Source organism: Sorex araneus, chromosome 1 (assembly GCF_027595985.1).
Source record: "Sorex araneus isolate mSorAra2 chromosome 1, mSorAra2.pri, whole genome shotgun sequence".
Lineage (NCBI taxonomy): Eukaryota > Metazoa > Chordata > Mammalia > Eulipotyphla > Soricidae > Sorex > Sorex araneus.
In genome coordinates, this window is record NC_073302.1 from 233,299,267 (window position 1) to 233,311,870 (window position 12,604).

A 12,604-nucleotide genomic window follows, 5' to 3' on the forward strand; every position below is an offset into this window, starting at 1 on the left:
GACAGGGATTTCATTTAATTATTGATAGATATATAGATATAATTTTCACATACTTTTGGTAAAACAAATTAAAATTACACTAGAAAGCTTTTTTTTAAGTTGCAGTCCTTTTAAAATGTGGATTTCTGATCTTTATGGTACTCTTATTGAAAAATAATCAAAATATTCATTTAGGTGACTTTTTTCCCTAGACAATAGGCAAAGCTACCTTTTTAAGGATTAATATGAGAAAAAGCACTCACATTAAGGCTATGTCTCATGAAGACACTAACAGTAGGCACAATATTGGTGGGAGGCAGTTTGGTTAGGTAATTTTATTTTGTCAATTTACCTTTTAATGGAGACATCATATAAATATGCTTATATTTAATTGGAGAGATATAAGTATGCATATCATCATGCATAATGAATAATGTATTCAATTATATTACAATAAATTATGTAATTTCTCCCCCAAATAAATTTTGTAATTTTTCAAATGTGTCAAAGTTGAGTGCAGACAACATTTTATCATTTTTACACACAGGCCTAAAAAACTGTTTTGGAATTAAAAAAAAAATCTTGAAAAGCCAAGTCATTGAAATGGTGCTATACAAATCTGTCTGAAATAGCTAAATCTTCACTCTGATTTATACTGCATCTTTCTGGTGCTTTGGAAATTTTCATATGCAAAACTCCTTTTGTGTTAAAACAAGTAAGTCTATGGTTATAACCTATTGTTAAACATTAACCTACTAATTCTGCTCTTCCTTTCCTCTATTATAGTCAGCTTTCCTTAAACTTAAAATGATTATATTAAAATATGAATATTAAAATTATTGTGTATGGTTGTTGTATTTAAGCCATAGTTTAGTGATCATTTACTTTTACTAGTACAAACACTAACAATTTAAGACTTGTAAAGCATGGTTTCAATATTCTACAGGCTTGACATATCTCACTAGGTGATAAACTTAAAATGTATAATGCCATTTGGAGGCTTTTACTTGAGTTTTTTAACTTGAAAATGAATTTAAGAACAATATGTATGATTCAATATGGAAAGAAATTCAGTTGTCATATACTTTTTAAATGTTAATTTATATCCTTGATAAGTTGTTCAACTATCAAAGTTTACCATCTGTTTTATAGTTACATATGTTACTATCACACTTTCTAAGTGAATAAATATTCCAACCAAAAGAAGAAGGGAAAAAAATGTTCAGGCAATCTAACAGCATTTGAAAACTTAGCCTTATAATAATTAGTGCCTTATTATCCTGTCTGCTGGGGAGAAAGACACTTCTCTGGCAGATTATTCAAGAACCGCAAACTGAACTATTCCATCTTGAAAGAACAGTTTATAATAGTACCTGTTCCAGACTTCAGGTTTTAAAACTGTTTCTAATAGAAATGAACAGAGACTCCTGCTGAGATCAAAAGGCTGCTTTGTTTTAACTCAAACAGTAAACATCTGTGAAGTTGCCTGTGCTGGTGTCTGTTCTAGTTATGTCTTTGTAAAATGCATTACTTAATACAGTTGAGTCCATAAAAGATTAGTATGTATTTGACTGAACTGTCAAAATGCAAAGAAAGCACTGAAACGGTTAACTTAAATCTGGTGGGGTCAGATGGTCCAGAACAAAAATAAATCTCAATAATTTACCTTTCCTGCACTGTCAATCTTATGGACAACTGATGCTTAGAAAGGTCCAATAAATGCTATTTGTTCTGGATAAGTGGCAGATATTGCCAATTGATATGAAGCCTATGGCTTTGTTTAGACACGGCAAAAAGAAACTGGACTTGTACTAATTGTCGATAGATATCATGGCCAACTTTCCATTCATGCAGTTCCAAGGGAAATGCTATTCCACAACATTTAATCTTTTGAACATATGACTTTTATTAAAGGACTGTTCAGGGGCAATATATATCATTTACTTTTGAAACTAAAGCAACTTAGAGATTGAAACAGCACACCATTTATAGACTTTGAGATCTCTTTCTATGCAGAGTGTAATTCCATTATACTAAAGCAGAAATAAAAAGATCTTTAGTAACAAACCAGAAGTTTTCAGTTCAGTGGTGGAACTAAATTGGTGATTTATAGGCACTTAAGATTTACTTACTTATAGATTTTTTTAAAAGTTAGACACTGAATTTTAAAATGTTTTTTTCTGAACAAGAAAGAACTCCAGCAAAAGCCATGCATTTTGTCCTGAGTCAGCCTTAAATGTGCTATGAAGACTATGTACTAGTTAATATACTCACTATTTTTTCTTCTAGGAGTCATAAAATAAGATATCATATTTTTCCTTTTAATTATTATAAAATTTTAGTACCTTAGATATGTAAAGCCTAATAATATAATCAGATGCGAAGTTTGGTGTGAACTCAAAAAGACTAGTTTGAAAGCTAGTGTGTCTTGGTGTGCTTCTTCTTTATCTTAACCAATGTAGTGTGTATGTTGAGGGAATGCACATTGTGTCTACATTATCATCTGATTTTAAGAAGCGTCAGGTCTGCTCATCTGTATACATCCCTGTGTTCAAATATTGGCTCATTTAAATACTAAAAATTAAACAATATCTTCTAAAAACGTTTTGAACCAGCATTTATGTACTCTACGTGTTCCCTGTACTAAACAGCAAGAGATATGGTTGTATCCACTGCAAATTTATTTTGCAATGACTGGGCTCATTTTTCCTTTTCTCATTTAGTGACAATAAAGTCAAAAGGCCCCACTTCTAATACAAGTGGAAAAAATATAGAATCATATATCTAAAAAGTGTCTATGTCTTTTTGCATTGAGCTACTAAATTCTTCACATGTGGTCATATATCTATACATAAGTGTCAATGTTACATACGTGTCTAAGATTCAGTGTCTTAGTGTTTTCTATACAAATCATGTGTTTATAGACTATAAGCAATCAATTGTGATATTTGTGACATAGCCTTACAAGTTACTGGCTTATGCAATTATATGTAAAACCTTCATGTCATAAATTGTTCAACACAACATATTAGTCAGAGCATATTTAAGTTCAAAAGTACTTTGTTTTTTTGTATGGCCAAACAGTTCCAAATAGTCAGATGTGCTGATTAATTTTTTTAAATTGTAATGTAGCAAACAAAAATATTTGAAATTCAGACAAGCTATATACTATACTAACCATCAAATATAAACACATAATGATGTTTTTATTATATTCTGGTTTCAGTTATTAAATTTGTTGAATATTATGTTTCTCTAATAAGTATATCAATGATATGTAGTAACACAGTCAATAGTCACTAACAATTAAATGTTACCCAGAACTCATTGCTCAACATGAATTCTGGAACAGAAAAAAAGAAATATGATTTTTAAATCAAAAAAGTAATATTAATATATATATATATATAATTGGGAACAGTCAGATATTTAAACATAAATATAAGAGAATACAGGCTGTAGTTGATGTGAAGTACATTTAATAACAAAGTCAGGAGCCTCCGCAGGTAGCTCTCTGGTAGAATGCTTGCCTTGCATATCAGATCCCAGTTCAATGCTGGCACTGCAAACTAACAAAAGGAACCATGAACAAACAAACTCAGATATAAATAATAAAGCTAGGAAGCTTGTAAGGAACTTTGTATATTCTTTCAGTGCACTATTTGAAACTGTTGGCATATTTTGAATAGTTGTCTTAATATGCTTGCTCTGTTGTGTATAGATATATGTGTATATACATATTTAGAGTGTTAATTGAATTAATTTACTCAATATGCATACCTTTGCCCACTCATGCATAATTACATTATTCTTGCTTGCATCTCTAATTTTGCATGTTAGTGGTAACTATATTAGAAATATTCCACAGAAATACAGTGTGACAATTAGACATGTATTGAATTCAATGTAGTGATAGCTAATATGGCTTGTTATACTGTGAACTGAGAAATATTTGTAATTTTGTGCCTGTAATGCCTATGGAAAAGAGAAAATCTGAGACCCTAGTTATAAATTTTAAGGGAGCATGATATATAGTGTCTTTCAAATGTGATTCATTTTAATAAAAATGATGAATAAATCCTAAGATAGTATAAATGATGCATGTAACACATGGGTGTTTGTATTATATATGACCACAAAATGTTTTTGATACCAGGGCAGTGGGCAGTGAAAGGTTAAAAGCAAAGAACTATGAAATCTGTTTTTTTCTGATGTGTTTTCAAATTTATATGTGTCTATAAACAAAGAATTAAATTCATTGGTTCTAAGAACTTTTTATTTTGAAATGCAGTATGAATTTGGGTAAGATTTTATAAAGGGAGTGACATACTTTCTGCTCACAGTTTGAATTATTTGGTGTATTTTTTTAAAGTATTTGGTGTTAAAGTATTTTAAGCACCAATATGTTTAAAATCTATTGGTTGAGGCTATCAGCAGTTTTATAGAACTAAATGATGAAGTATCTCGTTGAACTACTCTGTTTCGAAAACCCCATCACTTTGTGCCGTGGTTTCATTGTGAATGTTGTGCTTTGTGTCTCACATTGGACCATGTTACTCTCCAACTGTACTTGTGACGCTTATCACCTTAGCATAACTATATAATAAACAGGAAAAATCACCTGTGTTGTTCAGTGAGTTTCTTTTGGAAAACTTGACAAGTGGACATGGAAATAATCACTTGGGGTAAGGGTTATTTTCTTAGTCAGATGTATAACAATTTTATGATGTAATTTGCATCAGCTAATGATACTTGAGATATAACAGAATACCTCCATATGTAGATTACTGACAGTGACCAAAAAATAAGATTCTATAGTGTATCCTGTTTCGGTTGGGTACAGTAAAATCATTGAAAATACTTTCCTCTCTAGGGCTACTTTAATTTTAACTTGTTAATATTATCAGGAAAATTGGCAACTAGTTGTTGGCAATTAGTTGGGAAAAACAAGAAATGTTTTTAAACTTAAAATACAGTTAGGCTTCAAAGCATTTTTCCCAAGTTCCTCCAATTTATGGGGCAAAAAAACCTGTATATCTACATATGTGCGTACATCTGTGTATGCCAGTATTTTAAAAGCATTAAATAGATGGATAAAATACATATAGTAGATAAATTAAACACATAATGATATAATATTTGATTCTCCCCATTTAACAGTATAATCCTATATTAAACGTTTATTTTTAACATGGTATAGGGATAAAAAAGAATGCTACTGCTTAGAAAAATATTTCACATTGAAATTATTATAGAAATTTAAAATTCCATTTTTAAAGCCAGTAGTCATATGAGATTTATTTTAATGTTAAAGTTACATTTTGCTTTATTTAAAAATTTATTAACCTACTATTTGAAGCCGTACCTGATTATGCCAGGACCTCCCTCTCTAATGCTCCCATGCTTGGCAGTCACTCCCAGGAGTGTGTGAGATTGAACCCAGGTTCCTGCAAGCAAAGCATGTACTGCAGTCCTCTGAGCTAGTTTCCTGGCCTGACAATTTGCTTTAATTGATTCTCCTTAGTAACCCATATGTATATGTCATGATAACCTAAAAGAAAAATCAGTGCCTGAAGCAATAATCTTGTATCTGGAGAGAATACTTACATTTTTTTTAATTTATTTTATTTTTTATTATTTTTTTGCTTTTTGGGTCACACCCATCTCAGGGATGACTCCTGGCTCTGCACTCAGGAAATACTCCTGGAGTTTCTTGGGGACCATATGGGCTTCTGGGAATCGAACCCAGGTCAGCCGCATGCAAGGCAAATGCCCTACTCGCTGTGCTATTGCTCCAGACCCCAAATTTTTGAGGTTCCAAATTGTGTTTATAGTTCTTTAAAAAATATAATAGAGTTAAAATGAAATGTAGTAAGTGCCTTGAGGAGTAGCATTCCCCCTTCAGCGCAGAACGCGGTTCCCATCTGAGCAATAAACAACAGAAGGAATTATTTGATCAAGAGGAGACGCACTAGGTGACTTTCTGGGTCCCCTCAAAAGATGATTTCTTGAAGTGTATCTTAAGAATATGCTCTGGTGCTTAAGGAGTTAGAATACATGCTTTCCACGTGGAAGCCCCGGTTTGGTTTCCAGCACAGCCTGGCCCGAAGAGTACTGTGACAAAAGCATTTGAGCACCACCAGGTGTAACCCAACAAAAAGGGAAAAATTATTTTTAAAAGGAAGAAAAGATTATGGCCTCCCCATGCAGTTTCTACAAAAAAAAAAGATGGCTAGAATTGAATTCTTGTGTCACAGACTAACTACAGAGATTCTGGAAGGTAGCACTGTAGCACTGTTGTCCCATTGTTCATCCATTTGCTCGAGCAGGCACCAGTAACGTCTCCATTGTGAGATTTGTTGTTACTGTTTTGGGCATATCGAATATGCCATGGGTAGCTTGCCAGGCTCTGGTGTGTAGGTGGAATACTCCTGGTAGCTTGCCAGGCTCTCTGAGAGGGACAAAGGAATTGAACCCGGGTCAGCCGTATGCAAGGTAAATACCCTACCCTATCGCTCCAGTCTGGAAGGTAGAGAGAGATTAACAAGACTGCCTGAGGCCCGGAGAGATAGACCAGTGGGTGGGGCACTTGCCTTGCATGCACCCAACCTGGGTTCAATCCCTGATGCCATATATAGTTGCTTGAACTCTGCTGGGAGTGATCCCTGAGTGCATGGCGAAGACTAAGTCCTCAGCACAGCTGAAGGTGGTCCTCCAGCAGACCCTCCCCCACAAAAGGACTGCCTGATATAACAAAGTTAAAGCTTCTTTTATTTTTTAAATATTGGCTTCTATGTCTTTACTAGAATAGTGCCAGTGTTTCCATTTTTATTTTATCTTCCTCAAAGTAAACCAATGTAATAAATAAGAGCTCTCCAGTCTTTTAAAAGCTAAGACCAAAACTTTTTAATAACATTTAACATTTTCCAGTAACTATTAGTTGAACACATGCATCCCTGTGCCATAAATTTTATTTAGGCCAAACATAGAATGAAGAATGCAGACAAAGAAATTTGTCAAAACAAATCCCTTCTGCTCCTTATTTCAAATAAAAGTCTCATAAGTCTCATTAGTAACTACAGAGTAATATCAATTTAATCTTTTATACCCACTGGGAAATAAATAAGTTGCATGATTTTTCCTATATACATATAGAATGCCATGGTTTTCCAACACTCATACACCAAGATTATGGTTTATTTTTTTTGTTGTGTAGAATGACATCTTTAGAGATTCTGCAAAGCTCAGGTTAAGATCACCAAGACAGTTCTCTTTGTTTAGTCTTGAACATCATGACTTACAACATTGCTCATAATAAAGTTGTTTCAGGCATTTAATGTTACCAAGAAAATTCTTGGTTTAGTATTTATAAGTTGTGTTTACTTTATAAAATTCCTAAATTACATTTTTACCATTTAAAAAAAATAAGTATTAGGCAAAGCAATTAATGTATGCTAGACAAAATGTGAAGTGGAGATAATATAATTTTACTGCCAAACCGAAAGTGATCTAGATTTTTTTTGCCATGATTAATTTATTAGATATTTTGCAATCTGTTTACGTGACATCATTAATACAAATGGTCGAAGTTTTAACTCATACAATTTATATTTTAAATGAACTAAGTTTTGTTTTATAGTCGTCAGATACATCTTGGTAAAATGTGGTTAGAGCTGTTATGTCAGCTTTCTCACTTCAAAAAGTGTGATATATTCCCCATCTGTTCTGTGATCCCAAACTAAATAGTTCACTTAGGATGTGTTCTTACTTAGGGCAGTGCTTTTATGAAGGTGTGCCATAAAAGCATCCAGGTGGTAGCAAAGGCCCACACGGGTCCCTTTAAATCTGCTTGGAGGTGATGACATTTCAAATGTCACAATATTTCCTAGAGCAGCTAATTGCGTTAAACTCTAACTCTAAGTTTTGAGTTGTATATTCATATTTTTTGACTTAACAAACTAATAAGAAAAATAAAAACTAATAGATACAGAAGCTTATTAGCTTGTAAACTATAAAATGATCTGCTTAGAAAAGTCTAGTAGGTAAGTGATTTCATGTTTAAACATACACATTTATCAGTGGGCTTTTCAACTGCTGGTAATAAATAAGAGCTGATTAATATTACTGTGTTGATTCTAAAGAATAAGAATGTATATATTTTCTATTTGCTGTTTTCAAAATCCTTCCATCTGACTCATGGATGATAACCAAAATATTTCTGCACTGAGTGTATTGTGGATCGGTAACAAGCATATAAAAAGGCTTATGATCTATGATGGTTACTAAATAAAAAAGGAGAGTGAGAAAAATCAGAGTAAAAAAAAAAAGCCACCTTGAGTGTAAAAAAGATGAATTTAGGATGATAAACAGACTTCCTGGGCTAATTAGAAACCAACAACTTTGCAAATACAGAACAGAAAATCTGACACAACTTTGAGCTTAGAGTAAATCTAAAATGCTGTGACACTGTGGGGCAACCGTATGATGTCTTGCACTGGTATTCTATTCTCGAGAGCAAGCTCTATATTTTCTCTGTTCTCTGCTGTTCAGTGAATGTTACATGTTGCATTCAATTTTTGTTGTTGTGTTGTTCTTATTTTTATTAAGTTGCATTGGTTTATGACTGTTGTGTAATTTTTCCATCTAACTTTGAACCCCAACATTAGAAGGAAATCATGACAACCTGGAGTATGTCCACAGGAGGATGAAGTAGTCACAGAGTCCTGTCGCTTGACAAACAAAAGAAATTGGGAATTTTCAAATAGAAAAAGAGAAGACACAGTGGAGCCTGGTAGCTATTTCCATATACAGCAGGTCTTCCAATTATATCATTGTGTTCTATGTTGTTTTATGATAACATTGATGGGGGTGGGGAAATATCATGTGTGAAACAAATAATTCTAGAGCTGACTTCATTATCTGTTCTTTCATTTGAAGTCAGTTTCTGAGAATTTGTTGAGTGTAAACTTGCTATACCTGAAAAACTGTGTCTTCTTAGAAGCTATGAGGTTGGTAGTAGCGGGGGTTGAGGGTCCCAGAGGTGAAAATGAGGACCAATAAATGGAAAAATGTATGAACAAGGTCTAAACTTAAGTTAATTGCCTTATGTTAGCAGCTAAGGACACAGCAAAAGGTAAAGGGTGTTCACACTATACTGGAGGTACAACAGGAACCTTTTTACCAGATAGCTAAAATGTTCAAGTTGGGAATTTTTGTCTCTGGGTAGAAGTAGAGTAGGACTGGTAATATTTAAGTTCTTATTCTAGTTCTTAAAATTGTTTGACTAGATGAGTGGTCATTGCTTAGAAATGTTAACTACCTTACTTCTCTGGCAAAAAGATGAGATGACATGATTAGAAAGTTAATACTTTTTAAAAAATACTCTAGTTGAGCATCATAAAATGAGAACTTTTCAATTGTGGGAGTGCCATATATATGTGATTAAATATATTTTTCTCTTAAAATTGTAACCTCAGATAGCATGAAGTTTGGGTGACTTGTTCCATTTTCAACAAACCTAAAACTGAAAATAGGCAATTTTAAACATAAGCAAAATTGTGTTGACTCTTATTTCTTGACAAGAGCCTAAAAACCTTGAGGGCCTTTTGTTAATAAGGCAGAGAAAACACAGCTGGCCTGGTGGCAAGCTTTCAGGGAATTAGACATTTGGTGGCACTGTTGAAAATGCAATTCATTAGTTGATAAAGCAGTTTAGAGAATACTATCCAGCAAGTTTATAGAACATTACAGATTAAAAGATGTTTTCATATACTTTTGGTCAGAGTCCTATATTGAGTATCTCATGTACTTATTAAAAGAACAAGCTTTTAGAATTGACTATATAAATTGTGAACATCTTTGCTAGGAAACATGCTACGAGTCTATTAATTCGGGTGTTTGATGTGTCTTTGTATTCTAAAATTTAACACACCATATGACAAGACAACACCTGCCAGCCCCAACCACAATGAGTCTACATTATTAAACACCAGTTATGGTACAGCTGGAAGGAATTTAAGGATCCAGAATGCCCAGAAGAGAAGGGTTCCTTTTGAGACATCTGCCTACTGCTTTTTTGACCTGGAATACCATTATGTCTCTAGTGAAGGCAGTGACACCGGTTCTTACTCTTCTGGAAAGCACACATCTTCCTCGAAAAGGTGGTAATGCAAGTGTTTATTCTCTCCAGACATAAAAACCATAAATATGTCTTATCCCAACCTCATATTCTGGTTTTATAAATAGCAGGTTTTCACAGACATCTGTAAAACGCCACAGTGCATGGCTTACAAACTCATACGGTTACTGTACGGTTGGTAGAGTTGGTCTAACTACATGGTAACACACCAAGAAATATTCTGGTTCTATTCACAATCTAGTAATCTAACCTGGTATAATTTAAATGTGGGTCACAAGTCCCAAAGAGAAAGAGAGAATAAAAATACCTCAAGTCTCTAGACTGATTGATGGGGATTATTGAGATATGGGAAAATAAGGGGCACACCAGACAATCTACAAGACATTCAGGGTTATGCGAGGGTAACCACAAAACTTCTAGAATGGTCTCTAAGGAAGCAAAGGGCTCATTTCTGTAAACTTTACATTAACCCAACTGTTCAATATCAGTTTTGATGAACATAGCCAATGGAACTGTTCGTTTTAACCATATCCGCCAAGTCTACAGTAGTTGGCTCAAATACCCCTGCAGTAGGCGTAAGGGGCATATTTCAACTATAGTTATCCTTTTGGTAAAAATTCATATCTGAATTTCTTATGCAAGTTTCTGTTGAGTGTGATGAAATTATATAAAGCTTCTCCTCCCTCCTACTTAGTACACAGTTAAGTCTGGATGGAATGAGGAGGAGGTTAAAAGGAAACAGGTAAGCAGAAGAAAAATAGGTCAGCTTTGCTTCTCACCATGTCTTCATTATTAATTCAACTACAGATGCTCTTTCCCGTCTCTATGCTCCACAGACAGCCGGCACCATGAGCCAAGGCCACCCCCTCACCGCCTCCTGCTCCCATCAGGCCAATCAAGTGGATAAACCCAGGGAAACAGAAGGAAGATCTTTTAGGACAAACTGTGTTCACCATTTAGAAATAGCATTGAAATGTGCAAATTGTTTTCTCAGGGATTAGATACAGAGATAGAGATGTTCATTGTTAAAGTACTGCCCCAGAACTGAGCATAGTACTAAATGTTTGGCATTGTTCCATCCTCTAAGTGTTCAAATTTAATTGTTACTCTGTTTACTCTTATGAATCTTGAATCAGACCACACCAAAAAAAATACAAGGGAATCATAGGCTTTTCTATCTTTGCTCAGATGTTCTATATAATATTTAATGGGTTGATCATCTGCTGAGTAACTGTATTTTTATTTCAAAGTGTCATTGACAAACTCACTATTTAACTGTTCTCCAAGGAGAATGAATATTTGAGGAATTTTTTTTCTAGTAAGAGAATAGAGACTATTTTGGATAAAATCAGAATGGTACCATAGTTGAAGCCTTTTACAGAGAGACAATAGAAGTGTGAGGTGAGATGCCTAAAATCTGCCAAACCTTTTTGAACTGAAGAGATTTTGAGGGAAAAATTGGGGGTCAGAAATTTGCAGTTTTATAATGATTACCTTTTCACACTAAGATTAATCTACTGGTTAATAAAGTGGGAGGAAGAGATGGTTCTAGTTGAGTAATTGCCCACAAACCTCCCTTTCTGTTTATTTGGGGCTGGAATGGGGGTGGGGAGACTGGGCCACCTCAGGGGTTATTCCTAGCTCTGTGCTCAGGAGAGACTCAATGGTCCTCAGGGGACTATATGCAGTGCCAGGACTCCAGCCAGGGCCCCCAGCATACAAGGCAAGCCACTTTCCTCCTGAACTGTCTCCTGCCCTTAGAACCTCAAATCCTTCCTAATAATGGGTGCAGCTGACTCCTGAGATTCTGGGCATGGTGTAGCACCTGAGATACTCTGACCAAGTATATTTATTCTCTGTTTCTATTCCATTCCAGAGCTCTCAGCATGGTGGCTCCTCGACTTCCCTTGCATCCACCAAAGTCTGCAGCTCTATGGATGAGAATGATGGACCTGGAGAAGGTGGTGAGCATAGGATTTGGTGTTCTGAGAAGGCTCAGTCAGTCCAGAGAGCAGAGGATAGGTTGGCGAAATGTACTCCAGGAACCTGCCAGGGCTCAAGCAGAAAGAAATGGACAAGCTCTAGAGAGAGCTGAGAGGGGTCAATTAGTAGCAAGGAGTGAGAAAGGAGCTTGGCTTCTCCCAGGGATGGTATTTTCTCTCTAGGAATAGACCAACTCCTGATTTGGAAAAAAAAGTCCCATTCTCTGAGGGTATAAGTGTCCTCATATGGCTTGTTATCACCCACTTTGGAAACTACAAAGGGATAATAGTTGTCATTGTTTCCCCAAATTCTTTTCACTTTTAGAATATCAGGATAATTAACTCTCGATTGATTATTAATAGCCCTGCAGATGTACTCTGAGTGAACTCATGATGTGAAAATATGGCTTCACACAGAATTAACGATGGCAATTGGAAAAACCTTTGTTTGTACCTTAAGCTAATTCACTTTAAAATCAAAAACTCTGTGATGTGGTTGAATTAC

General features: G+C 34.7%; 1 protein-coding gene across 4 annotated transcripts in view; it reads left to right on the forward strand.

The window, feature by feature from the left end:
- The window catches only part of DCLK1 (doublecortin like kinase 1), a 372,695-nt gene that overhangs the window by 287,231 nt on the left and 72,860 nt on the right, over nt 1-12,604 (forward strand). For 2 of the 4 annotated variants that reach the window (XM_004604525.2, XM_055131485.1), the window contains exon 7: nt 11,994-12,078. In XM_004604525.2, coding sequence (XP_004604582.1) covers nt 11,994-12,078 — 85 coding nt within the window. Of the gene's footprint in view, nt 1-11,993; nt 12,082-12,604 lie in introns of all 4 variants that reach the window. The other 2 variants (XM_055131489.1, XM_055131479.1) reach the window with 1 other exon arrangement.